This window comes from Arabidopsis thaliana, chromosome 2, assembly GCF_000001735.4.
Source record: "Arabidopsis thaliana chromosome 2, partial sequence".
Lineage (NCBI taxonomy): Eukaryota > Viridiplantae > Streptophyta > Magnoliopsida > Brassicales > Brassicaceae > Arabidopsis > Arabidopsis thaliana.
The window spans coordinates 15,378,054-15,402,165 of NC_003071.7; the positions used below are offsets into that span (position 1 = coordinate 15,378,054).

Sequence of the window (24,112 nt, forward strand, 5' to 3'; positions counted from 1 at the left end):
TATATATATATATATATATATATATTTTACCTACTTTGTAGAGATATATCCATATACTTAATCATTTTGTACATCCTATATAGCAATTTTTTTCAACAATTTGTTTTTCTGCCAATTAGTAGTTTTTGTGATGGTTACCAACTTCTTGTGATGGCTTTTAAGATATTGCGAACGAATTTGTTGTAACATAAATTTTATGTCTACTTATCAAATTGTCATATTTCACATTATTTTACTGACTTTTAGCAACTACTTTGAAAATTCCCTCTCCATATATATAATAATGCGATAGAGTATGGAAGTACTGGCAATAGTCGTAGCTCAGTTGCAAACAATTTGCGATGAATTTTTTGCAACAATATTTTCGCCAGATACTAATGAAACATTATATTTAGTTGTGAATTTGTGACTAGCTAAAAAATGAGATGAAACCATTGCTAATTCATGATATACTGGTATTCTCGTCCCAATAATATGCGACGACTTCTTTTACAGTCTTTTCCATCACATAGATGTTTTTGTACTTGTAAAGATGTTTCTATTTTCATAATACACTACAGTCTTTTACAGCCTTTTCCATCACATAGATGGTTTTTTGTACTTAAATACTTTTTTGTTAAAGACGCTTGAGTCCGTGACTCGTGAGTACGGATACCCCACAAGGCCACAACAGCCGCAAACGAATCCAAAATCAGTATATTCGAAATGCATTACGTACTTACCTTTTCGAACGAATCTAAAACGTGTCCAGTTTGAGATTGCATGGCTCATATCGTTGTTGTACATGCATGTACATTGTTTATGTAAAATACAATAACTTTTAATTATATACGTATATATAATCATTTTTAAAATGTCTATTGTAGCTTCAATTCAAATGGTTCGGGAGAAAAAATACTCTCTAAACCCATATTAAAACTTGCAAATAATTAATTTAGTATCTTCTAATAATAATTAAATATATATACATCAAAACTATCATTTTTATCTGGTAATGTTTTTCTTATCTGGTAACTATAATTAAAAGTTATCGAACAAACTTTCAAAATCATTAATTTTTAATTTATAAATTAGAATAAATAAGGATAAATATTTTATATGATATTCTATCATCTCCATTTAGAGCTATGTGAATAGCTGTTGCGCATTTGTGACCAAAAGGCGAGAGAGCTAAAGATCTCGTTATGGCCATCTATTGGTTTACTAAACGCTAACATTATCTATGATTTTTTTTTTCCTTTGTAAACAATATATCAAACTTTTTTTGTTGTGAAAATTCAGGAGGTGGCTCGTATTATTATATTTTAATAAATCTATTCTATTTTTTCTCATAAACTAGGTAGACTTTTATTATTTTTATTATTATTTTCTCTATCATTTTCAATTATATTTAATATTATTGCGAGCTAGACCCTACCATCTCGTGTCTTATCGTTCAAATACTATAGAATAATAATATTAACAATATGTCAACGGTTTTTTGGTAAGGACGAGTTAAGAAGAAGAAGTCAGTCTCCAAGAATTTGACTCAGAACAATACCAAAACTGCTTTAATTCGTCAAAATATCAATTCTGGACTATTCATTTCAACGTCTCCTCCAAAAACGTATGTATATAAATACCTACACCCACCAACACCACAACTTACCAAGTCTCCAAACATAGTTCCTCGCATTTACATATATACATATAATAATATCTCTAGAATTTTCAAGAGCATCAAGATCCATCAAGATCCACCAGGTATATATATACGTGCTTCGTACATACATACATCTCCTGAGTTTCCGTTCTTTGATAAGTTCTCTATATTTGCTAATTGATTATTGATGCATATGTACGTGACAATGTCTCATTAACAGTGTAACGGAGAAGAATGTCGCCGTCAATGATAGCTCCGGTGATGGAAGAAGAGAACAAGAAATACCAAAAAGGCGTGAAACATCTTTGTGAAAATGGTCTGACCAAAGTACCAACCAAGTATATATGGCCTGAACCTGACCGACCCATCTTGACAAAATCGGACAAGCTCATCAAACCAAACAAAAACCTAAAGCTCCCCCTCATAGATTTCGCTGAGCTCCTTGGACCTAACCGGCCTCATGTTCTACGAACCATAGCCGAGGCCTGCAAAACCTACGGCTTCTTTCAGGTTGGTTCTCTAAACCCTAAAGCACATGCGGTGATATCTAGATTTCTTGCTAAACAAGTAAGCTATGGTAATGGGCAGGTTGTGAATCATGGGATGGAAGGAGACGTGAGCAAGAATATGATAGACGTGTGTAAGAGATTCTTTGAGCTTCCGTACGAGGAGAGATCCAAGTACATGTCGTCGGACATGTCGGCTCCAGTACGATACGGCACGAGTTTCAACCAGATCAAAGACAATGTCTTTTGTTGGAGAGACTTCTTGAAACTCTATGCACATCCACTCCCTGACTATCTTCCTCATTGGCCTTCTTCTCCTTCTGACTTCAGGTCAGATTTCCAACATTTACATTTTTCAATATGTGCTGATTTTCCCGTTTAGTGAAAATAGAAAATCTTAACTAAATTTGATATTCCATCAAGAAATTCCACAAAAAGATTTAGCACGTGTTTAAGATACTGAACTCAAAAGCACAGGCGGTTCAACATTTACCTACATGAATATTTTTAATTACATCTGAAAAGGATTAGTCAGACGAAATTTCTGGTAGTACACACATTTTTAGAATCTTTCTTCAACCTAATTCATCTATTTTGGTCACAAATTTGCACATCCAATTAATTATCTAGGGCGAGGGCGGTTACTAAATGTATTTAAAAATATAGATATGTAAGTGGCGGCTTGTAAATCTATAAAGATGAATGGAATTATTATACAACTAAATAACAAAGAAAATGTCACATTACGACTTACTTATCTAATCTTCATAGCTATACACCACCACCATATAATAGCAGTCACGGGGTTACTTTACGTATCACGCATAAATATTATTAAATCATCTCGAATATATTTTATTGTAATACAGTATTCCTATAGATAAACTTTATTATATGAGCTTTTTACTAAATTTTTCTACGTATAAAAAATTGAAAACAGGAGTTCGGCGGCTACATACGCTAAAGAGACGAAAGAGATGTTCGAAATGATGGTCAAAGCCATCTTAGAAAGTCTTGAAATTGATGGCAGTGATGAGGCGGCTAAGGAGTTGGAAGAGGGAAGTCAGGTGGTGGTGGTGAACTGTTATCCACCGTGTCCGGAGCCAGAGCTGACGCTAGGGATGCCACCGCACTCAGACTACGGCTTCTTGACGCTTCTACTTCAAGACGAAGTCGAAGGTCTTCAAATTCTGTATCGTGACGAGTGGGTCACCGTTGATCCCATCCCTGGCTCTTTTGTTGTCAACGTAGGCGATCATCTCGAGGTATATATCAATTATCATGTTTCTATCTATTTTTGCTTACCAAACTTGCTTCATAGATTTGGTTATATCTTAAATTCGAAGGATATGAATGAAAATATTCTAAACATACTGTAAAATCCTTAATTAGAAAAAGCTTTTTAATACTTGCGCTACAAAATAGTTAAATTGGGTTGATTAAGATTAAAATTTTAAAGTGATTAGAACATCAAAATAATTTTCTAGAATCTGTCTCATCTTTTTTTCTCAATTTTGTTTATTATTACATGTAGATATTTAGCAATGGGAGGTATAAAAGCGTGCTACATAGGGTATTGGTGAACTCTACAAAACCTAGGATATCGGTGGCGTCGCTACACAGCTTCCCTTTGACTTCTGTCGTAAAGCCATCGCCGAAACTCGTCGATAAACATAATCCATCACAGTATATGGACACTGATTTTACCACTTTTCTTCAGTATATAACTTCTCGTGAACCCAAATGGAAGAATTTTCTTGAATCACGCAAGATTCACCATGTATGATAAATAAAATACCTTTTTCCTGATAGTGATAACATAAATATGAATCAAAATTGTGTTATAAATTTACCAAAGCTATATTTTTCTTTATGAGCATGATTATAATTTTCAAAAAAATTAATGAAAGAGAATAGAGAGATAAATGAGATTTTTCATCCTTCCTCCCAAGTCTTTGTAGCTCTGTTATCTAAATCGTTTTATGTTCCAGGTGGACATACAAATATATTATATATCTAACCAAACCAAATTAAAAGATATTTGTAATCTGATTGATTTTATAAGAGAAAATCTCTTCCAATGAATTGCATACAATAATAACAAAATTAACTCCTTTTTTGGAAAATAATATTTGGGATATGATTCTCTCAATGGCTTTGTGAGAAGGACACGCAAAGTCAACATATTTTTTCTTAAAATAAAATAAGATATTAAGATATATGCTGACCATAAAAAATGGAAAGAAAATTAACAAGAAATATAGAAACGAATGCTAAACAAGGGAAAATCGAAGAAAGTGAATCAATAAAAGAAGATGTATATACATAAAAGTAAAACTGTTGTCCATAACATTACTGTAACGTGTCGGTGTTTTTTTATGGAAAAGAAAATTAACATTTATTAGATGGATTCTCTCCTATTTATATAAGAGTCTCAATGACTTCGCAAAAGTAGAAAACGCAAACAAGTCTAATTGTCGCATAAGTCATAAGAAAGTTGATGACGATGGCTTGTAAGAATTTGGTTGCCATTCTCATAATTGTCTCTCTCTTTGGTCTTCACCAATGTAAGAATTTGTGCATGTTTTTTTTTTTTCTGTTTCCCCAAAAACCTAATTCCACAATAGATATGCTAGGTTTAAGCATATGTTTAATTTGTCCCTTTTCTATCTATTTTGTTGTGTTTACACATAAGAAATTGTATGACACATGGTTAATTTGTATTTTATTTTATTTATGATTACGACATGGTTAATGTTGCATCGTATGAGCTAATAATGAAAATATTGTTTGATATATGCTATTTGCAGGTGATGATGATCCACATCCCAAGGGAATAGAAAGATGTTTTACACGATTTGTTGGAAAGCCATATTCATTGGAGGATTTGTGTTGTGTCGAAGCTCCCTGGATTTGCTTCGCTGGCTACCTTACGGACGAATGCATCAAGAGGTGCCCGCCTTTGCGTGAAGGAGTACCACCGTCTCCACCACGGCGAAAAGGAGTAGCACCGTCTCCACCACGGCGAAAAGGAGTAGCACCGTCTCCATCACCCATGCGGAAAGGAGTAGCACCGTCTCCATCACCCATGTCATGATCTTGTTTCTAATTTTATATTACAAAAAAGTGACCAAATAAAGGAAAATATATAAATGAATTAATTACATAGTCGTCCAGAAAATCAAAAATTTTGTGTTTTCTTTGGAAAACAATATTAACATTTATGTGATGGATTCGAATTCTCTCCTTTTTCTTGGATGTCCCCGAAGGAACCGATTCTCTAATTTTTATATACTTCTCAACGATTTTGGAATGTCATACCAAAATTGAAAGAGTTGGAAAGAGCGAAATAAGGAAGATGATTTGCAAGAGGTTTGGTTATGGTTCTCATATTTTTCTTTCTCCTTGGTCTTCACCAATGTAAGAATTTGTTCAAGCTTTCTTATTTTTTTTCCGAATCACAAAACTTAACAATAGATGTACGTATACATACTAAAACATTTTATGTCCTTTTCTTATATGTAGTCTATTTTTCACATATAACTATAACAATTCGCCTATACACATATATGAATATAATTAAATTAGTTTACGAACTAGCAATTTATGTTTGGTATATGATCTTTGCAGGTGACGAAGATATTGATCATCCGAAGGGAATAGAGTATTTTTTTTTTTTTTTGAAAGAATTTAAAATTATATTCAATCAAAAGCCGTTTGTACAATGAATGCTTATGCATTTTGAAAAAGAGCTGATAAATTTAACAAAGACATTTGAAAGGAGAGCTTATAACTGTGTGGCCAAGTGATATCTATGGGTTTGGTCGAGTTGAGAACCACAACCGTAAGCCGTCTTCGTACCGACGGTCCCCTTGGTGTGTGATTGAGCTGAGGCGGTTGCGAACGTTCTTGTCGACCATCACGGTTCCCATGGCCACGGTTTCCCCGACCTCCAGCTAGCATCTCCTGTACCGTTATTACTTATTTCCAAGGCCTTCATTGACCAACCAAACTCTACACTAGCTTTTTAACATTGTCTCCTAAATGGAATAACTTTTGCAAAAGAAAATACTTACGCTTGATACAAAATTTCTTCTTGCGGATGTCTTTATGGTAAATATGTCAAAGAATATTGAAGAGATTGGAGTGAATTCTTTTGCTCCGAGTTTCATTTCCCCTTTGGAGTCTATCCTTCCGTCGGCAACAACAAGACCCATAGGCGGTGGAGATAGACTCAATTAAAGTCTATTAAACTGTATTCTAGACTGACAATGTGTGTGAAAGAAGCAACTACATAGTTAGGTTCATTCAATCTTAATCGAGAAAACAGAGAGCCAACAAAGAGAGAGGATTCTTCCGCATGAGACTTTAGGAGATAAAAACTGATAGGTCTTTTACTTTCTTCCCAACATATCTAATATGGATATGCTATAGATACCTTCCACAAATATGTTTCTGAAAATCTAGATGGATAAAGAAAATGCGTGTGAAAGAAGTTATCCTTCTAAAGCCACTCCTCTCCATCGATGAAGGAGATGTTGGTGAAAGGAGCCGCTTCCACATCGGAGAGTAGCTTCGCATAGGTAACCCTTTTACTATGATTGGCTCCTGGTCCATAGCACCTATGCTCGCCGTAATACACAGTACTACAAAACCAACTCAATTCAGCCCACAATACACAATCCAATGAACCATTTCATTGTGATTTTGTTTACTAACCGTTGTGTCTTAGGATCCCCCATATCATTCCACCCATCAAGAGAAACAACTCTAGACATGTATGTCTTAGAGAAGATAACTCTTGCATAAGGTCTCCATGCACGTCCAAGCCACACTCTTGCACTTCCCGTGATCTTGCAATTCACGAACACAAATCCTGTTCGGTCTTTCAATGTGTCCTTTCCATTTGCTGTAATACACCCGATTGTATTTTCCTTTGCTATGGAATGAAGTGTGCAATCCTACAAAAACAAAATTGGTTTTGAATTGTTAACTTACATGTAAAAGTGTATATGTGAAACATTACGACATTGTTGTATTTTTGTATTACCTCGTAAAGGGATCTCCCGTTACCGAATATGAAGTCGATTGATCCTTCAATGAAGCATCCTTTGAAGAAATGACGTCCTTCTTGATCCAAGAGTGTGTCTTGATTTCCATAGAAACCGCATCCATAGAAGGCGGCTTTGTCGCCTACAACCTTCAAAGCCACCGCTTGTGCATCGACTGCTCCGGGGTTTGGTGCGGGAGCCGTGTTCTTATTCCAAGCAAATGACAAAACAAATATGTTAAGTGGAGATAGAGAATTTCATTAGAAACCATAAAACACATTTAAAAAAAAATCATTATATAGCATAAAACAGAATCTTTTTGTCAATTGATACATTATTAAATCTCAACTATCTAGAAAAGGTAGAAATCATAACATAGAGCTAGGAAGCAATATCTCAAGCTTCTATCTAAGAGATACGTTCACTAGAAACCATTAACACAAACATAAAAATACTCATTAGACACCTTATCAAACTTAAACTATCTATGAAGGATGAAAACATTTCATAAAAACCAAAAAACAGAGGAAATATAATTTCAAACTTTAACTGGTTTTCCATAATCTAGGTTCAAAGCAATAAAATCTTTCTTTGTTATTAAGATGAGACACTAAATCATAAGTTCTCATGAAACAAGAAACTCAAAACTAATAAAAAAATACTACAAAAAACAGAGGATATTACCTTGAAGCTTATGTTGTAGGCGGTGAATTTTTCTCCAAAAACCGCAACCGAAAAACTAGAAAAAGTGCCATTGGAAGAAGCTGTGGTATTGTTCCACTCAATGGACGTCCTTGAGTATCCCATTCCTTGCACCACAAGATTGTTTTTGTTCTCATGAACAATAAATCTTTCCCTAACAAAAAAGACACTCACATTACACATCAAAATATTTAGAAGTAAAGAAGAAGATTATGGTAAATAATTTACCTATATATGCCAAAGTCAATTAAGATTAATGTCTTGCTTTGGCTTGATCCAATACTTGCATCAATAGCATCTTGGACTCTTTTAAACCTCCCACAACCATTGAGTGAAACCTTCAATACCATGGTGAATCCTTTTGTTGGAAATTTTGAGAGGTGGTCACACTTTGAAGGATGATGGATCCTTTGATCCACCGATTCAATTGGAGAGATGATGGAGAGAAACAAAATGAAGAATAGCATGATTGACATAGTTTAGGTTCAAGAAGATCAAACGAGAAGAGATTTTGTGAAATGTGAAGAAGTTTGTGAGAGGATCAAAGCTTCTTAACACAAAGCTTCTTAACTTGGGGAAGATGATAAAGTTGTGTAGAAAATGGCAAATGCTCTAGTATATCTACTCTAAATCTCTCATTCTAGACTTAGTAAGCTATGATCACAACAATTACAAACATTATTTCTTTGACAATGACCCTATACCAAGTTCATTTGATCTTTTTGACTCTCATCCAATTAATTCTCTCTTTATTTTTTGTTTTACTCTTTTAATTCATATGAAACCTTTCTATTTAAGTATTTTCAATAATAGATGGTTTTGTAGTTTAGGCATTTAAGAAAATTTGAGACTCTTAAACATCCTAATGAGTTGGTGTCTTGCATAGCTTTTTGCACATGATGCTTTTAACATTACTCATCTTATTTTGGCATCTATTTTTATTAACTAAGAAACATAACAACATTTATATTGTAACAACATTTATATTTTATACTTTTGTATTACTTATCAAATATACTTTGTTACGTTCAAAATATAAAATATAAATGTTATTTTGGTATCCATTTTATATATTGAACGTAACAACATTTATATAATGATTCTCGGTCGATGTCAATATAAACGTAACAATGCTTTTTACTTGGACTTTTGATACTGTCATTACTTGGACTTTTTGATACTGTCATCAGCAATGGAATAATGCTATTTTAGGGAATTAGTAGTATACATTAAATGGTTTTGTAGTTTGTGCAATTAAGAATTATTTGATTTTTACATGTGAGTTGATGTCTTCTTGTACAGTAATCATAATGCTTTTTAACACTCAACTTTTGTTTTTGTTATAATCTAATTAAAATTTTAAATAAAAGCACACATTAGTTTTTAAGGATTTTGCTTTTCCAATAAACTTTGTTTGAGAACTCTCATAAAAACCTACATTATTTTCAAACTATACAAACGCTAGAAGAAAACATAGAATTATAGATTATAAATATCACCACCTAAGCCATTTGTAATACCACTTGTTGGTTTCGACTCCTCTAGATGATTTGACATTCCATTTTCCAACAATCCAGCATTTTCATCTTCTTCTTTGTAAAACTTGGTCAATTTAGTCTTTCTAGTTCTAGTGTAAACAATAAAACCATTGACATGAGTTGTTTTAATTCTCTTGCAGCTAGTCCTACTCCTATCACCAGCCTCTCCACACTCACTGTCTAAGGCCAACCGCTTAACCGGAGATTGCCAAACCGAACTGATACAGCCGCCTATCGACTCGAGCACAAAACCTTCCTCATTGCAACGAATCTACTTAACAACAAAACCCTCCCAAGGAAATCTACACAAAACAGAAAAAAAAAGTGAAGCAAACTGATATTAACAAGTTACGAATAGATTTAGCAAAAACCATGGAAGCTACAGAAGGAAAGTGTTTGTCATATGATTCCATTAAAAATGCAGAGAGAGAGATATAAGCTTCTGCATTCCAAAACCTTCCTTGGCCTATTGTATATTATGGACAGCATTTTGCTAGTTACCCTGCCCCATAATTTTTCGACCAAGATTAAATGGAAAGAGAATCATCAGCCATGAGCTAAACCAATTTGTCCTTTGTTTAACAGTACTACTTATCAAATCGATACAAAATAATGGCTACCACATAGAGTTCTAATTCTAAATTTCGAACTGCAGAGGCACTTACATGAAAATTATCCAATGCCTGAGACAGAACCAATTGGGTTTCAGGAGAAGAAACTTTTCCGCTGATCAGTCTCCATCTTGTTGGAATCTACATCAGTTCCCTCTTGCTTCATCTGTATTATTCCCAAAGAAGAATCTGAAAGCTTCTCTGCCCCTCCAAAAAGTAACTTTTGTAATGTGGAGTTGATCCTCGTACAGTCCATGGAGCAAAACCAATTTTCTTTAAGCAATTCCTGTCAGAACATCATATAACATCAAAACCTTTGCTTGTAAGACACTTAAACATAAAGCTAATGGGCCTCGGTCACGTTCTATAGGCCCAATATGAAAACTTCACAATGGTTATGGCAGTTGGGCTAATATGAATATCCAGCCCAAACGCATAAATATCGATTTTTTTGTTTGGTAGTGATAAATATCTATTTTTGATAAAACGTTTACATATTTATATCTTTTAATTTCTTAAAACGTAGAATACCATGTATTATACGTATCCCAATCTTATCCAAATTGATTATCCCTAAAAAAGAAAAATGAGATAACAGAAGATCAATGATTAAAACGATGATTTTGTTTTTCTGTGTAATTTAATGTCTTTGCAAGTGTAACAACACACATCTGTATTATCCTCAAATAACTCTTAATTATAAGGAAATACATGTTACCAAAAGAAAATTAAGGAGAATCATGAGAAATATAGACATGATTGTTAGGAAAGGGAAAATAGAAAATGAAAGTAACCAAATAAAGGAAATATATCTATGAAATTAACATTTTAGAGTTATTGTCTTTTCTTAAATAAGATTTAACATTTATGTGCTGGATTCTCTCAATGACTATGCGAATGGAATTGTTGAAACGCAGTCATAATATATATCTCATATAATAGCAGTCGTTGATTAAACTTTATGAATTCAATTCATTGTTGCTATATTTTTACGTAAATAGATTTTTTTTTTTTTTATGTAACATTTTTAAGGTAATGATTGTGTAGGTCAACACGATCCCGATCATCCGAAAGGAATAGAAAAATGTTTCCATAAATTTATGGGAGAGCCATGGACACTCGAGTATTTGTGTTGTGTCGAAGCTCCTTCCATTTGCTTCCCTGAATATGACAAAAAAAGTTGCCTCAAAATATGTCCGCCGCTACGAAAAGGTAGAGCACCGCCTCCGTCACCTAGTGCAACATAGTCTTCTCTATGAATGCTCATTGAAATGATTAAGCTCTTTGAATTATGTTCTCTCTGATAGTGAAATATCTTCAATTTCAGATTTGTTGGAAATGTCTTGATAGAATGATAGAGCTAATTAAACATACCGAAATCTCATATTAAGATATACAGTACATGAGTTTCATCTTCATCGCAAATCAGATCTCAATGTGACTACATATACTTATAATATGTATGTATCTACATCTAAATGTTTTTTATTCATGTGTATCCTTATATATGTTAGTAAAATCCTATAAGATCATCTCCAATGTCTTTAGATGTATGCTCAGAGACTATGTTAGTGTGACGGAGCCATTCATCACCATCTATAAAAGATACATCTATGAAAGAAGATGCTTCTGAATCTGTGAGTTGTTTCCCAAACAAAACCCTCTCTTTGTAATCTGCTCCCGGTCCATAGCATTTATGCTCTCCAAAAGTCACCGTCCTAAAAAATAAAACCCATACAAGACATAAGTAAGATCTTTTATGTATGTTGAGATGTGTATATATATAGTCTCTTACTTTTCTTTGGTCGAGTCTCCCCAGTTATTCCATCCTTCTGGAGTAATGATTCCAGACATGTAAGTATTTGAGAACACGACTGTAGCATAGGCTCCCCAAGCTCTTCCAAGCAATATTTCCCCACTGCCATCGATCTTACAATTCACAAAAGAGAATCCTGACTGTTCATCTTCTGATTGTCTTCCTTGAGCTGTGATAGATCCGGTAACTCCGGATGTATTCCCCTTTGCTATTGAATTGATAGTACAATCCTGTTTGCGATTTTAGAGTATTATGGTCATGTTTGGAAAAGGTCATGCATGAATGTGTTTTATCTTTAACCTGGTAGAGTGATCTTCCATTGCCAAATATAAAATCTATGGACCCTTGAATGAAGCACTCTTTGAAGAAATGTCTTCCTTTATCATCTAGAAGTGTATCTTGAGCCCCATAGAATCCACAACCATAAAAGGCAGCTTGGTCTCCTTCAATCCTTAGAGCTACTGCTTGTGCATCAGCTTCACCAGGATCTGGTTCTGGTGCATTGTTCTTACTCCATTCAAAACACATACACACATGAAAACTCATATCATTATATGCGTTAGCTAATTAGGTTTAATTGTTGTGACCTCGATATCCTTACCTTGAAACTAATGTTGTAAGCTGTGAAGTTAGCTGCAAACACTACAAAGGAGAAGCTATCAGCAGTGTTTCCGGCGGATTTTGCTGTGTCGTTCCATTCGATGGATGTGTTTTGATATCCTCTTCCTTGAATAACAAGGTTTGTCTTGTTTTCATTAACCGTAACCTTTTCCCTGCTTGCTTAAATTGAACTCAAACATTACTAAATATATATATCATATTACACTATAAAAGAAAATTATTGAGCAATGGAGATAGGGGAAAAAGAACAAGAGCTTGGAGTTGAAGATAGGACCTATAAGAACCCGAATTAACGATGATGAGAGTCTTGGAAGAGCTTAAATCAGGGACAACATCAATGGCGCTTTGAACATTGCTGAAGTTACCACAACCATGCAAATCAACAGTCAACACAAGAGAAGTCTTGTATTGGTGTCTAAGCCTTGACGTCCATTTCTCACAACATTTTATTGGTTCATGGTGGTGATAATGATGATGGTGATGGTGGTGATGGTGATGATGGTGGTGTTTGTGTCCAAAAAATGTTGAATATTTTGCTAATGCTCCGATAGTTGTAGCTATAGAAGAGAGAGATCTAGAGGATGGCAATTGGATCGTGTAGAGAGCAAGAATGATGGATAAAAGAGCTATTAGGGTGGTTAAAACCGGTTTGATGGGCATGTTTAAGATAATAGTAGATGGGTTTAGTGTGTCTCAACTAGTTAAAAGTAAAAAGAGGCCAAATGTTGTTTGGTATTTATACATGTGTGAGGAAGAGTGGCGTGAGAGTAAAGTGAAGGATGGGCTTCGAAGACAGTGTGGTACCTTTTTCTTCGTAAATCAGATACGTTTTATCTAAAGTCATTTCTGAACAATTTCGTGATAATTAAACAAAAAAAGTATATACGTCGCTTTAGAAACTTAGAAAAACTGTGGAATAAGTTTTCTCATAGGCATCTTCAATCGTTTAAGTTAGAGACGCAATAATGGAATAAGATGATGAAGTATTTTTACAAATATCAGACGACAATTATGAATATTTTTGACTTACTAAGTATTGTTTTTTTTTGGTTTTGGGTTAGAAAAATCGAAATCTTGTTTTTTTCTTAGACATAACGTCTGTTTTGCAAGACTTATAACCTGAAAGTTTATAATTTTTTTTCTTTTAAAGACATTTTTACATATGAAATATTTTATGATTTTGCTTAATAGATCATTCCTTGTTGTATTAACCATCTTGAAAACGAAGTATCACGGCCAGTCGGCTATCATAACAAAAAGAAAAAGAAAAACTTATAATGAAATCTAGCCAAAAGCATATTATAAATTTTTATGTAACAATCTATAAAATTTATAAGAGTTCAATTTAGAAATGGGTGACTTATATGATGTTGGAAAAAATAGTTGTTGAGATTATAAGAGAATTTTCAAATCAACCGACAGGCGAGCGAGTTGGGGGTGGTACACGCCAAGATGGTTAATGATGCTTAATAAAACCATTTCAAAAGCAACTTTTACTATATTTTAATTTTGCGTTGTTTAATAAAATTGTGAGTGTTTTATCTATTTTGGTAAAAAACACTGACTCATTTATTTACAGAAACCACTGAGTTTGACTCGTCGAAAGAAAAATAATTTCATTTACATAAACAATGCTTTTCTCCATAAACTTTCTAACTCCAAATTTGGTATCGGTATGGTTTTAGGAGATTACATAACAGTATGAATTACTTTGAAAAATCTTGAACTATTAACATCTTAATGAGTCGGTTGACGTACTGTATATTTATTCAAGCAATGATGCATGGATCCAGAAACTATTTTGAGCCGAGGCAAAAATAAACGTAAATTAATAGTATTGAACAATAAATTAAACAAGAAATGAACCGTGTAAATTTGGAAAAAGAAAACATCATTTTTCTACGTAATTTATCAACATTGATCTATTTTAAAATTTCAAAGAGTCTTGCAAAACAAATTCGAGTTCATCACTTTCTTTCAATATATATCGTCTCGTGAATCCAAGTGAAATAATTGCCATGAATCATGCAAGATGCACCTTATAAAACAGAATAAATTTATCATTTTTTCCAATGCTAATAACATTAAGGCGAAATAAATTGTTTTATAGACTTACGTTGTATCATGTATGGTTAAAGTCTTAAAGAGATAGAGAATAACAAATACACAAAGTGTATAAAACATAAAGAAGAGACTTGAGAAATGAGTTCTCAACCAAATCAAACCGATCACACACGATTAGTAAAAGAAAAATTTAGATTTAACTGCAATAGTTTTATAAATTCTAAAACTACTCATAAGAGGTTAAACAAAGTTTAAATTTTCAACTCATAATTCCTAACAATTTAACTATAACGCACAACATAAATGCAGTTGTTAATTCTAGGAAAAAAAACAGATTAGTAAGCGCAAGTTTTCGAAATGGGCATTAGGCCCAATTGATTTATCTTCAAGAAATACCCATTAAAAAGGTTAATATTTACGAAATCTGCCACTGCTCTAAAGACTGTAATTTACTGCGTTTTTCTCTATCTTCCTTCCTCTCCAGTGGCTGCAAAATCCTAAATCTCACCGAAAAGGATTTTGTATTGTTACATCCTCTTCTTCTTCCTCCAGATCCATGTATGAAACCTCCCCTGAACCCTAATTTAGCTATCGAATTTGAGATTCGATCCGATGTTTACTTCCAAATCTTCGTTTCGTCTCTGATAATATAACTCCATCGTAATAGAACTGATTTCAAGACGGTTCGTTTCGTTTTCCTCTATCCCAGATTCGGAAAGCTACCTTGTTTTGAACTCCATAGTTTTCCCGAATCTATTCATCACTTGCTACTATCAGTTTGCTTCTTCTGTTCTGTGTAGATTTCCTTGGAGGGGGTTTGTTTTGACGCAGTTTCGTTGCAAATGAAGGAAGATTTAGTGCCCGAGTCGAACAGTTCGGTTTGGCAATCTCCGGTTAAGCGGTTGGCTGTAGACGGCGAGTGTGGTGAGGCTGGTGATAGGAGTAGGACTAGCTGTAAGAGAATTAAAACGACTCAAGTCAATGGTTTTATTGTTTACACTAGAACTAGGAAGACTAAATTCACCAAGCTTCATGAACAAGAAGATGAAAATGCTGGATTGTCGAATCATCTCGAGGAGTCGAAACCAACGAGTGGTGTTACAAGTGGCTTCGGTGGTGATATGTGTCGCAGCAGCTCGGTAGGTGAAACTAACGTTAGTGGGAGCTCTTGTGTTAAGAATACACTTGTTGAGAGCTCCTCCGGGAAAGTCGTTGTGATAGAGCGGTTAGTTACTGGCGGCTTAGCTGAAAGTCCGGCAGTTGAGACTGACAGTAGCTCATTAGTGGATGTTGTAATTGACGACATCAATTTTGTGGAATTGTTACATGAAGCGATTCCTGTTGAAATTCTGTCTGAAGGAAGCCTGGATTTTGAGGTGAAAAGACTAGGAACTAAAGTTAGAACCATGGGAAAATCCTATAGCGTCTCGGAGAAGAAAAAGCATGGATCTTTTAAGCGTACAGCACAGATCTATAAATCTATTGTGAGAATGAAGAAGGTAAATAATTTGGTCCCTGAGAATGTAGAGGTTCTTGCGGAACCAGACTTTGGCCGTGAGGGATTAGATGAACAGAGTCATTCTGTCAGTCTTGCGGACAAGTCCATTTTAATCCGCAGCAGGCCAGAAACAGTGAGGGATCTTTTTGAGACCGGTTTACTCGATGGTTTGTCGGTGGTTTACATGGGTACTGTTAAGGTTGGGCCATTCAGTTTTGTTTTGTATGCTTTTGTGACCATTTCATTGTGTCTTGATCTAAAAAGTGAATTGTTTATGTCCCAGTCTCAAGCCTTTCCTCTCCGTGGCATCATTAGAGATGGTGGAATTTTGTGCTCATGTTCCTCATGTGATTGGGCTAACGTAAGATTTTTTTTTTCCACTCTGCAACTTAGAATGTAGGATGAATTTGATGATCTCTAGTGATTCTATCAGACTTACTCTCGTATATAAACATTTTCCTTTTTGTAGGTTATTTCAACTTCCAAATTTGAGATTCATGCTTGTAAACAATACCGAAGAGCATCACAATACATTTGCTTTGAGAATGGTAAGAGCCTGCTAGATGTTCTAAATATAAGTAGGAACACTCCTCTACATGCTCTCGAAGCAACAATTCTGGATGCTGTTGATTATGCATCTAAAGAAAAACGTTTTACCTGTAAAAGATGCAAAGGTGGGTCTGTTTCTCCCTAGCTTGTTCTAATATTTGTCGACTTCATAGATTTGGTTAAATTGAACTTTATTACCTGTGCTGTCTAGGTCCCTTCCCTTTCTCCTCTCTTGGCCATAGAGGGTTTCTGTGTAAGTCATGCTCGGAGGTAGAAACTTCTCAGGCCAGCCTTGCTGCGACAAGGACCTCAACTAGTGCTCCTGCGTGCATAACATCTCCGGTTAAGAGTAGATTGAAGATAACAAGAAAGTTGGTAACCTTTATTCTTTGTACTCGTTGTCATAAGGTGTCTTTTCTCCTGTTTAGGTTTACATCTTATGTGCAGCGAAAAATGATTTTCTTTGGGCATCATGCATGAGTATAAATATTCATTTATGTGCTGTCTTGTTTTGCCTTTTCAGGCCATCAGAATCCACGTCAATATCACCAGTATTTATGTCATCACTTGGAAATAGCACTCGAAAGATAACAAGAAAGTTGGTACCATTTTGTTGCTTTTTGTTTTGTTATGTATTTTGCATCTTCATCAATCATTGCATGAGAATCTACATTTTCCTAAATCATAAGATAGTCTTGATGTTCAATTTTTGTTGTCACTTTAGCATGTTATATTAAATGCATGTCCTTGCTTTTCTTGACTTTGGTTATAAAATCTTAAATTATCACCATGCGTCTCAGGGCTTTACGTCAAGCTTTGGTTGGGAAGGCTTATCTCAGTGCTTCTACAAATGTATCTTCACAAAAGAAGTGCCGATCAAAATTTAAGAAGATGTTGGTATTTTTACTTCATAATGATGTATTGATGTTAGCGGAACCGACACTGATGATAAAGAGTCTGATTTTGCTGCATCTGGTTTCCTTGTATGTCTTGAAGGTTGACCCAACATTCTGTGACCCCCAAGGCTTTGAAAAGTGTGTCCCTTTCCGTTTCTTCGAAAAAGAGGAGTTATAGATTAGCAAGAAAGTGGGTATCATTTATTTATTTATAGCACCTTAATTTTGTTATTCTGGTTGGTTTCCATTTATTAAGTTTTACCTATTTCTCCTTTTTCACAGGGATCAAGGATTGCACAAGTTAGTGTTTGATAGAGGGGGATTACCAGAGGGAACTGAACTAGGCTACTATGCTCGTGGACAGGTGACTAACTACCTTATCCTCTGTGTGGTTATATGGTTGTATCCCTCTTCACCTGGCCTTCTCTTTTAAGACATATATCACTGTGGACAGAAATTGCTCGGAGGCTACAAAATGGGCGCTGGAATATATTGTTACTGTTGCAAGTGCGAGGTATTTTTGGATATTTTACAAACCACATCATACCCTATCAGTTAGTTCTTAATTTGGCATTTTGCGTGTAGGTGAGCCCCTCTCTGTTCGAAGCTCATGCAGGCTGGGCATCTCGTAGAAAACCGTGCGAATTTGCTCTTTTGTCTCTTGTATATTGGTTTTGGTACATTCCCTTAGTTACTGATTATTCTCTATTTGTTGCAGTTATTTTTACATATATACATCTAATGGTGTATCTCTTCACGAATGGGCAACTACTTTCTCACATGGTCGGAAATATTCTGCTAATGATAATAACGACTTGTGTGTTATTTGTGCTGATGGTGGAAATCTTTTGCTCTGCGATAGCTGCCCAAGAGCTTTCCACATAGGTAAAGCTGTACTTAATCAATTTTGCAGCATGCATTTTCCTTCTCTATCTCTCGAATAATTTTGCCCCTACTTCTGTACCTACACTTGTTGTTAAATATTACATGCTGGATTAGTTAATTTGTATGTTTAAAATGCTGATATATAAATAGATATGTATATTAACAAGCAGGATCATTTTGAGAACCTTTCCCATTTTGTCACTTTGCAGCATATCTGATCACGTCTCTTAAAAAGAGGGTCTGTTGACATCCTTTTATGTTTTTGATAACTCTGTTGAAATTTCAATCACTTTTACTCACATATCTGTCTGGTCTATGTAGAATGTGTTTCCCTTCCGAGTATACCTCGTGGTAACTGGCATTGCAAATACTGCGAGAATAAGTTCACGAGCGAAATTGCTGGAGAGTACAATGTCAATTCTTCTGCAGTTGGGCAACTAGAAGGAGTTGATCCTGTTGATCAATTAGCTGGACGATGCATTCGCGTTGTCAAGAACATGGAAGCTGAAACAAATGGGTGTGTATTATGCAGGTAAATATTCTGAGTAGTCTAAATTCTTCTGTTAATGTGTCTTATGCTAAAATTTGTTTGACAACTCTGCCCTTAAAGTTTTATGGGTGTCACCTTTTCTGAGAGAATCAGGTCTATCTTAAATTAATTGTTTCGGAAGAACGCTAGGTCTCTTAAAAGTATTACATGTTTCGATCGACCATTATGTCTATGTTAAAGTGTCTTAAGAGTAGAGGTTTTGATGTGATAGCTGCATTTTGTATGTCTGGCCAAATAGTAAATAGATAAAACTAAACTGGTATATATTTTTATAATCTTAGCTAATAAAAGATTTTGTCTGCAGTGGTTCTGATTTTTGTAGATCAGGATTTGGGCCACGGACAATCATAATATGTGATCAGGTACTTTCTCAATCGTGGCGAGATCTTAAATTAGATTATTCTGTAAATTTTATATCAAACTATTTATCTCTATTTTGCAACAGTGTGAAAAGGAGTACCACATTGGATGTTTGAGTAGTCAGAATATTGTGGATTTAAAGGTAACCACATATAGCTTCAACCCCAACTCACAATCTTCTGCGTTGACATAGATTGGATCATTATCTTTATTGTCTGCCCTGATTTCAACTTACACGGGGTATATGATTTTCTGACAGGAATTACCTAAAGGAAACTGGTTTTGCTCCATGGACTGTACGAGGATCAACTCCACATTACAAAAGTTACTTCTTGGTGGGGCGGAGAAGCTTTCAGATTCTTCTTTGGGAATAATACAGACGAAGCAAGAGAGAAATGATGTATATTCCATCAGTGATCTTGACATCAGATGGAGACTGATCAGCGGCAAAGTTACTTCTCCTGAAAGCCGAATGTTACTGTCTCAGGCATTGGCTATTTTTCATGTAAGTGCCTCTGCATTTCAAAACTTAGAATTAAATCTTTATGTGATGGCAATTTTGTTGTTTTGATTTGATAATTAGTACTGTTAAACAAAGGAAAAATCTGTTTAGCTCATTGCTGATTCTCTTTCCATTTAATCTTGGCCGGAAATTATGGGGCAGGGTAACTAGCAAAATGCTGTACAAAATACACAATAGGCCAAGGAAGGTTACATAAGTCTATCTTAAAAGTTGAATCATGTATGTATATATGTATGAAATAAATTATCTTGATTTGGTTAGTATGTACAAATATCTCTATTTCTATGCCTACAATTTGAACCAAAGGCATAACTATGCAGAAGTTTATATCTCTCTCTGCATTTTTAATGGTCACATATGACACACATTTTTTCTCAATAGGAATTAGCTAAACTTTACCATCGTGCCCTAAGTTTATTTCAGTGTCTTCCTTACAGGATTGCTTCGATCCTATAGTTGATCCACTTTCTGGGAGCAATCTTATTCCGAGAATGGTTTACGGGTGAGGACTCTTCCATTAATGCCCTCTTCAAGTAGCCTGACTTTCAAATACCATCAATAACAATCACAAGTGCCTTTTTCGTTTAGGAAGACTATGCAAGGACAAGACTACGGGGGAATCTGCTGTGCTGTTTTGACTGTTAAGTAAGATCTCTTCCCTACCTCTACCTAACCATAGGCCATATTTGTATTGCGGTTAAGCATTGATTTGGCTTTTATACAGTGCGACTGTTGTTTCTGCTGGACTATTACGAGTATTTGGCCGAGAGGTTGCAGAACTTCCATTAGTTGCAACACGCATGTGCAGCCGAGAGAAGGTAATGTCTTCTTGTCTCTTGAAAATTCGTATCTAGAAGATAAATACCGTTTCGTGATTGACTTAAGGTTTCATGGGGTTTTATATAAAACAGGGCTACTTTCAATTGCTCTTTTCCTGCATTGAGAAGCTACTCTCATCCCTGAATGTTGAAAGCATCGTGGTTCCAGCAGCTGAAGAGGCAGAGCCCTTATGGATGAACAAATTTGGGTTCAGAAAACTTGCACCTGAACAGGTAAAAACGATGACTTTGACTCGTTTGTGAATTGTGTAGTTTTTGAAATTTGTTCTAAGAGAATCTGACAACAATTAAATCCTTCGTTGCTACAGCTCAGTAAGTATATAAAGATATGCTACCAAATGGTGAGGTTCAAAGGAGCATCCATGCTGCAGAAACCAGTCGATTCACACCAAATCATTGACAAGACAATCGAAACCGGTGCATCTTTAGAAGAAAATTTTGATTTGAAACAAGCCAATGAGTTGTATGTTCATCCTTTGTGTTGAGGCAAAGCAAGTCATGGATTTAGTGAAAGATGGATTAAAGGGTGAAGCGTTTAGGTTTTAAACAAGTTCTTACAACATATACTAGTGTAAATTTTTGTAGATGCGAAGCTCTTTTTTGTTATGTTTTTTTAGGTTCACATTTTTACATTGTGTTCTTTTTGGGAACAAAAGTTTACGTTTCTACCAATACGTTTTTATTGGATTATATCAAGATGGTTACTCGCTTTTCATTTTCTGATCCATGATACCATTTTTATTCAAATGCACCAAAATTGTAAAAACAAATTTATGGAGGAATTGAGTCTTCAAACTTTACCAATGGTCTATTCATCGAGCATGGTGTATTCAATCGAGCATTTGAAGTAATTTGTGATAAACTAACACTAATTTTCAACAAAACTATCATAATTACATTGTTGCAGAGAACCATAATATCTCAATAGCGACATGTTCAAAAAAGATGGTCAACTTTATAGAGATAGCTACTAAAAATGTATGCAAAAACAAACGTCAAAGATTAGTCTTTAAGACTTGGTATTTTCAAGAACATCTTTGTATCTTCTTCCTCACATCTTTGTTCAAACATTTTCTAAGATTCAGAAGTCTAAGAGAAAGAATCATGATTTTTCTCATTGTTCTACTCTCTCTCTCTCGAAAATCCGTTTTTCTTCTTCATCAGAATCTTCTTTCACTTCAAAGTTAGATTTCTTTCCAAACCACAATGACTTTCATCAGAATTCTCTTGTGATAACTATTGATCTATATGGTAAAGGTAACTTTACTAACGTTCAAAAGGCCATCGATGTTGTACCTGATTTAAGCTCTTCCAAGACTCTCATCATCATCAATTCAGAAGTTTACATGTTGTTACTCAACTTTATAACACATGTTCTTTATGTTCTCTGTTCTAGACTTCTACTGATGTATGGTTTCACTGGAAAAACAGGGAAAAAGTTAAGGTTGGTGTAAACAAGACAAACATATTGATGAAAGGCAGAGGATATCAAAGAACGATCATTGAGTGGAATGATACTGCGCATTCATCAGGAGGAACTGCAAATAGCTTCTCTTTTGGTATATTTTCAGCAAATTTCGTTGCCTATAATATCAGCTTTAAGGTAAACATATTGTAGATCTCTCAAGTTATAACCTAATTCGTTTATATCGTTGAGTTCTCATATGTTTTGTTATAACCAATCTTAAGAGCCTAATTCGTTTCATATGTGTTGTTATGGCCAGTCTTAAAGAGCCTAATTCGTGTATGTTGTTGAGTTCTCATATGTTTTGTTATGATCAGTCTTAAGAGCCTAATTCGTTTCATATGTTTTGTTATAACCAGTCTTAACAGCCTACTTCGTTTTGAACCATTATTTAGTTACGTTTTGTGCAAACGTTAAGCTGTTTTTGAGTGATTATCTAGATAAACTATCTAGACTTAAACCAAGTGATATACGTGTATCTATATAAATGTACATGTTAATATCTCACACATGTGTATAAGAATATACTAAAAAATTGTGATTTTTGAACATTTACACCATTGTGATATATGTGTGTGTATATAAATCTACTAACGTGAAACCGAAAATGAAAACAAAATCAAAGGAAGGTCACGACTCACAAATAAGGAGATTTTATGAAAAGTTTCTACAAATTTGTTGATTTGTTTTAAAAACGTGTCAAAAATTAAAAAATATTATAAAGGAAATGAAAATATATAAGTTGACTCAATAGTTAAAAGCATGATAAAATATAAAAGTAAGTACAGCTAATATGAAAAAATGTTAAAATATGACACCTATCAAATACCAAAAGTGCAAAAGATTTATAATAAGATATGTCTATCATGATATATTTCTACTCTAAGCTTTGATAACATCATATTAGTCAGTGGATACATTTTCATGCTAGAATGGGTAGAAAATATTATAAATTAGAAGAAAATCTCGAAGGAAGATCCATATAAAGAAAACCATTATTTTTCATAACTATATAGAAAAAAAAAATATTATTATAAATGTATTGCTATAGTAATAAAAAAATATTTCTACCTAAATATCTATTTTAAAATTCCTGTAGTCCATAAAGAAAATGAATAGTGAATTTAATTTTTATTACTTGGAGATAAGATTGTCATCACAACTTCAAAACTATAAATAGAGAGTTACTTTCACATGATAAACTCATCCATTGATCAACATAAACGAAAAAGAAAGAAAAAAACACACACAAACAGATACAACAAAAATGGGTAAGAATTTGAGCATGATGTTGATGATGGTGATGATAATAGTGGCGATTCTGATCGGAGGTGAAGCAAAATCGGAGATAGAATGCAGTATTTTGTGTCGTCCCCATTGTAAAAGCTCATCATCAGCTGGAGAATGTTCTGACTGTCATAGAAAATGTGAGCAATCTCCACCATCAGTGAAGAAACAGATTCTTAAGAACGAGAACATGACCAAAAAATATGATATACTTGACTAATTTATAACATATATGATGATTGTATGATTGTATCGATGGACACTTTAGTCCAACTGTTGTTGCTTATGTACTTCTATATTATCTTTTAATAATAAGAAGAGAAATTGCATTCTTGTTCTCAGCTCATCCTCATATTGGTGAAAATATTAACTTGAATATAGACACAACTAGTTAAGTGGTGGAATCAATATACATATTCATATGCTTTTCATTAATTACAACACAATTAAGTTGACTGATATACAATGCAATTAGTTATGTACTTATGTTGGGTACACAAAAAATAAGGTTATGTACTTAAGTTAGATAAAACACTCCCTTATATGAAAGGATATGTATACGTTTAATGATACATGATGGAAGTCATCTTTTTTTTTTTTTTAAAGTCATATAACTAAAGACTATGCATGCATATCATTTTAAAGTTAGCTTTATACTCAAAAGTTAGATCATCTCCATTGGAAGTATCTCAATGAGATACCAAAAAAA

The 24,112-nt window shown here is 34.3% G+C and overlaps 6 protein-coding genes across 8 annotated transcripts; 4 read left to right on the forward strand and 2 right to left on the reverse strand.

The window, feature by feature from the left end:
- Positions 1 to 1,606: 1,606 nt before the first annotated feature.
- Positions 1,607 to 4,078, forward strand: AT2G36690 (2-oxoglutarate (2OG) and Fe(II)-dependent oxygenase superfamily protein). Of its 2 annotated transcripts, NM_129224.4 has the most exons (5): positions 1,607 to 1,743; positions 1,863 to 2,152; positions 2,231 to 2,478; positions 3,089 to 3,413; positions 3,683 to 4,078. In NM_129224.4, the coding sequence occupies exons 2-5, from the start codon at positions 1,877 to 1,879 to the stop codon at positions 3,932 to 3,934; spliced, it is 1,101 nt and encodes a 366-aa protein (NP_181207.2). In that variant the 5' UTR covers positions 1,607 to 1,743; positions 1,863 to 1,876; the 3' UTR covers positions 3,935 to 4,078. The 2 variants fall into 2 exon arrangements, with proteins under 2 accessions (NP_181207.2, NP_001324164.1); NM_001336606.1 differs by lacking the exon at positions 1,607 to 1,743 and having other exon boundaries at positions 1,793 to 2,152; positions 3,683 to 3,938.
- A 529-nt stretch (positions 4,079 to 4,607) lies between these two features.
- Positions 4,608 to 5,391, forward strand: AT2G36695 (uncharacterized protein). The gene is made up of 2 exons (NM_201885.2): positions 4,608 to 4,715; positions 4,959 to 5,391. The coding sequence occupies exons 1-2, from the start codon at positions 4,649 to 4,651 to the stop codon at positions 5,243 to 5,245; spliced, it is 354 nt and encodes a 117-aa protein (NP_973614.1). The 5' UTR covers positions 4,608 to 4,648; the 3' UTR covers positions 5,246 to 5,391.
- Positions 5,392 to 6,652: 1,261 nt separating this feature from the next.
- On the reverse strand, positions 6,653 to 8,368 carry AT2G36700 (Pectin lyase-like superfamily protein; the record flags this gene model as incomplete). Its single annotated transcript, NM_129225.1, has 5 exons — positions 6,653 to 6,794; positions 6,868 to 7,109; positions 7,199 to 7,405; positions 7,884 to 8,055; positions 8,130 to 8,368. 5 exons carry the CDS (start codon positions 8,366 to 8,368, stop codon positions 6,653 to 6,655), a joined length of 1,002 nt encoding a protein of 333 aa, NP_181208.1.
- Positions 8,369 to 11,412: 3,044 nt separating this feature from the next.
- Positions 11,413 to 13,204, reverse strand: AT2G36710 (Pectin lyase-like superfamily protein). Its single transcript, NM_129226.4, has 5 exons — positions 12,762 to 13,204; positions 12,468 to 12,639; positions 12,167 to 12,373; positions 11,846 to 12,096; positions 11,413 to 11,768 (listed from the first exon to the last, which is right to left on the reverse strand). The coding sequence occupies exons 1-5, from the start codon at positions 13,145 to 13,147 to the stop codon at positions 11,561 to 11,563; spliced, it is 1,224 nt and encodes a 407-aa protein (NP_181209.1). The 5' UTR covers positions 13,148 to 13,204; the 3' UTR covers positions 11,413 to 11,560.
- Positions 13,205 to 14,993: 1,789 nt separating this feature from the next.
- AT2G36720 (Acyl-CoA N-acyltransferase with RING/FYVE/PHD-type zinc finger domain-containing protein) lies at positions 14,994 to 21,366 on the forward strand. Of its 2 annotated transcripts, NM_001336607.1 has the most exons (21): positions 14,994 to 15,234; positions 15,352 to 16,248; positions 16,333 to 16,410; positions 16,519 to 16,723; positions 16,810 to 16,969; positions 17,122 to 17,196; positions 17,399 to 17,491; positions 17,595 to 17,684; positions 17,777 to 17,858; positions 17,949 to 18,008; positions 18,080 to 18,132; positions 18,213 to 18,379; positions 18,701 to 18,911; positions 19,234 to 19,291; positions 19,375 to 19,431; positions 19,549 to 19,794; positions 20,250 to 20,314; positions 20,401 to 20,457; positions 20,537 to 20,630; positions 20,724 to 20,864; positions 20,960 to 21,366. In NM_001336607.1, the coding sequence occupies exons 2-21, from the start codon at positions 15,394 to 15,396 to the stop codon at positions 21,134 to 21,136; spliced, it is 3,024 nt and encodes a 1,007-aa protein (NP_001324556.1). In that variant the 5' UTR covers positions 14,994 to 15,234; positions 15,352 to 15,393; the 3' UTR covers positions 21,137 to 21,366. The 2 variants fall into 2 exon arrangements, with proteins under 2 accessions (NP_001324556.1, NP_850270.1); NM_179939.2 differs by having other exon boundaries at positions 14,994 to 16,248.
- A 1,954-nt stretch (positions 21,367 to 23,320) lies between these two features.
- AT2G36724 (uncharacterized protein) lies at positions 23,321 to 23,734 on the forward strand. Its single transcript, NM_001036419.2, has one exon. It carries the CDS (start codon positions 23,384 to 23,386, stop codon positions 23,621 to 23,623), a length of 240 nt encoding a protein of 79 aa, NP_001031496.1. The 5' UTR covers positions 23,321 to 23,383; the 3' UTR covers positions 23,624 to 23,734.
- Positions 23,735 to 24,112: the final 378 nt, after the last annotated feature.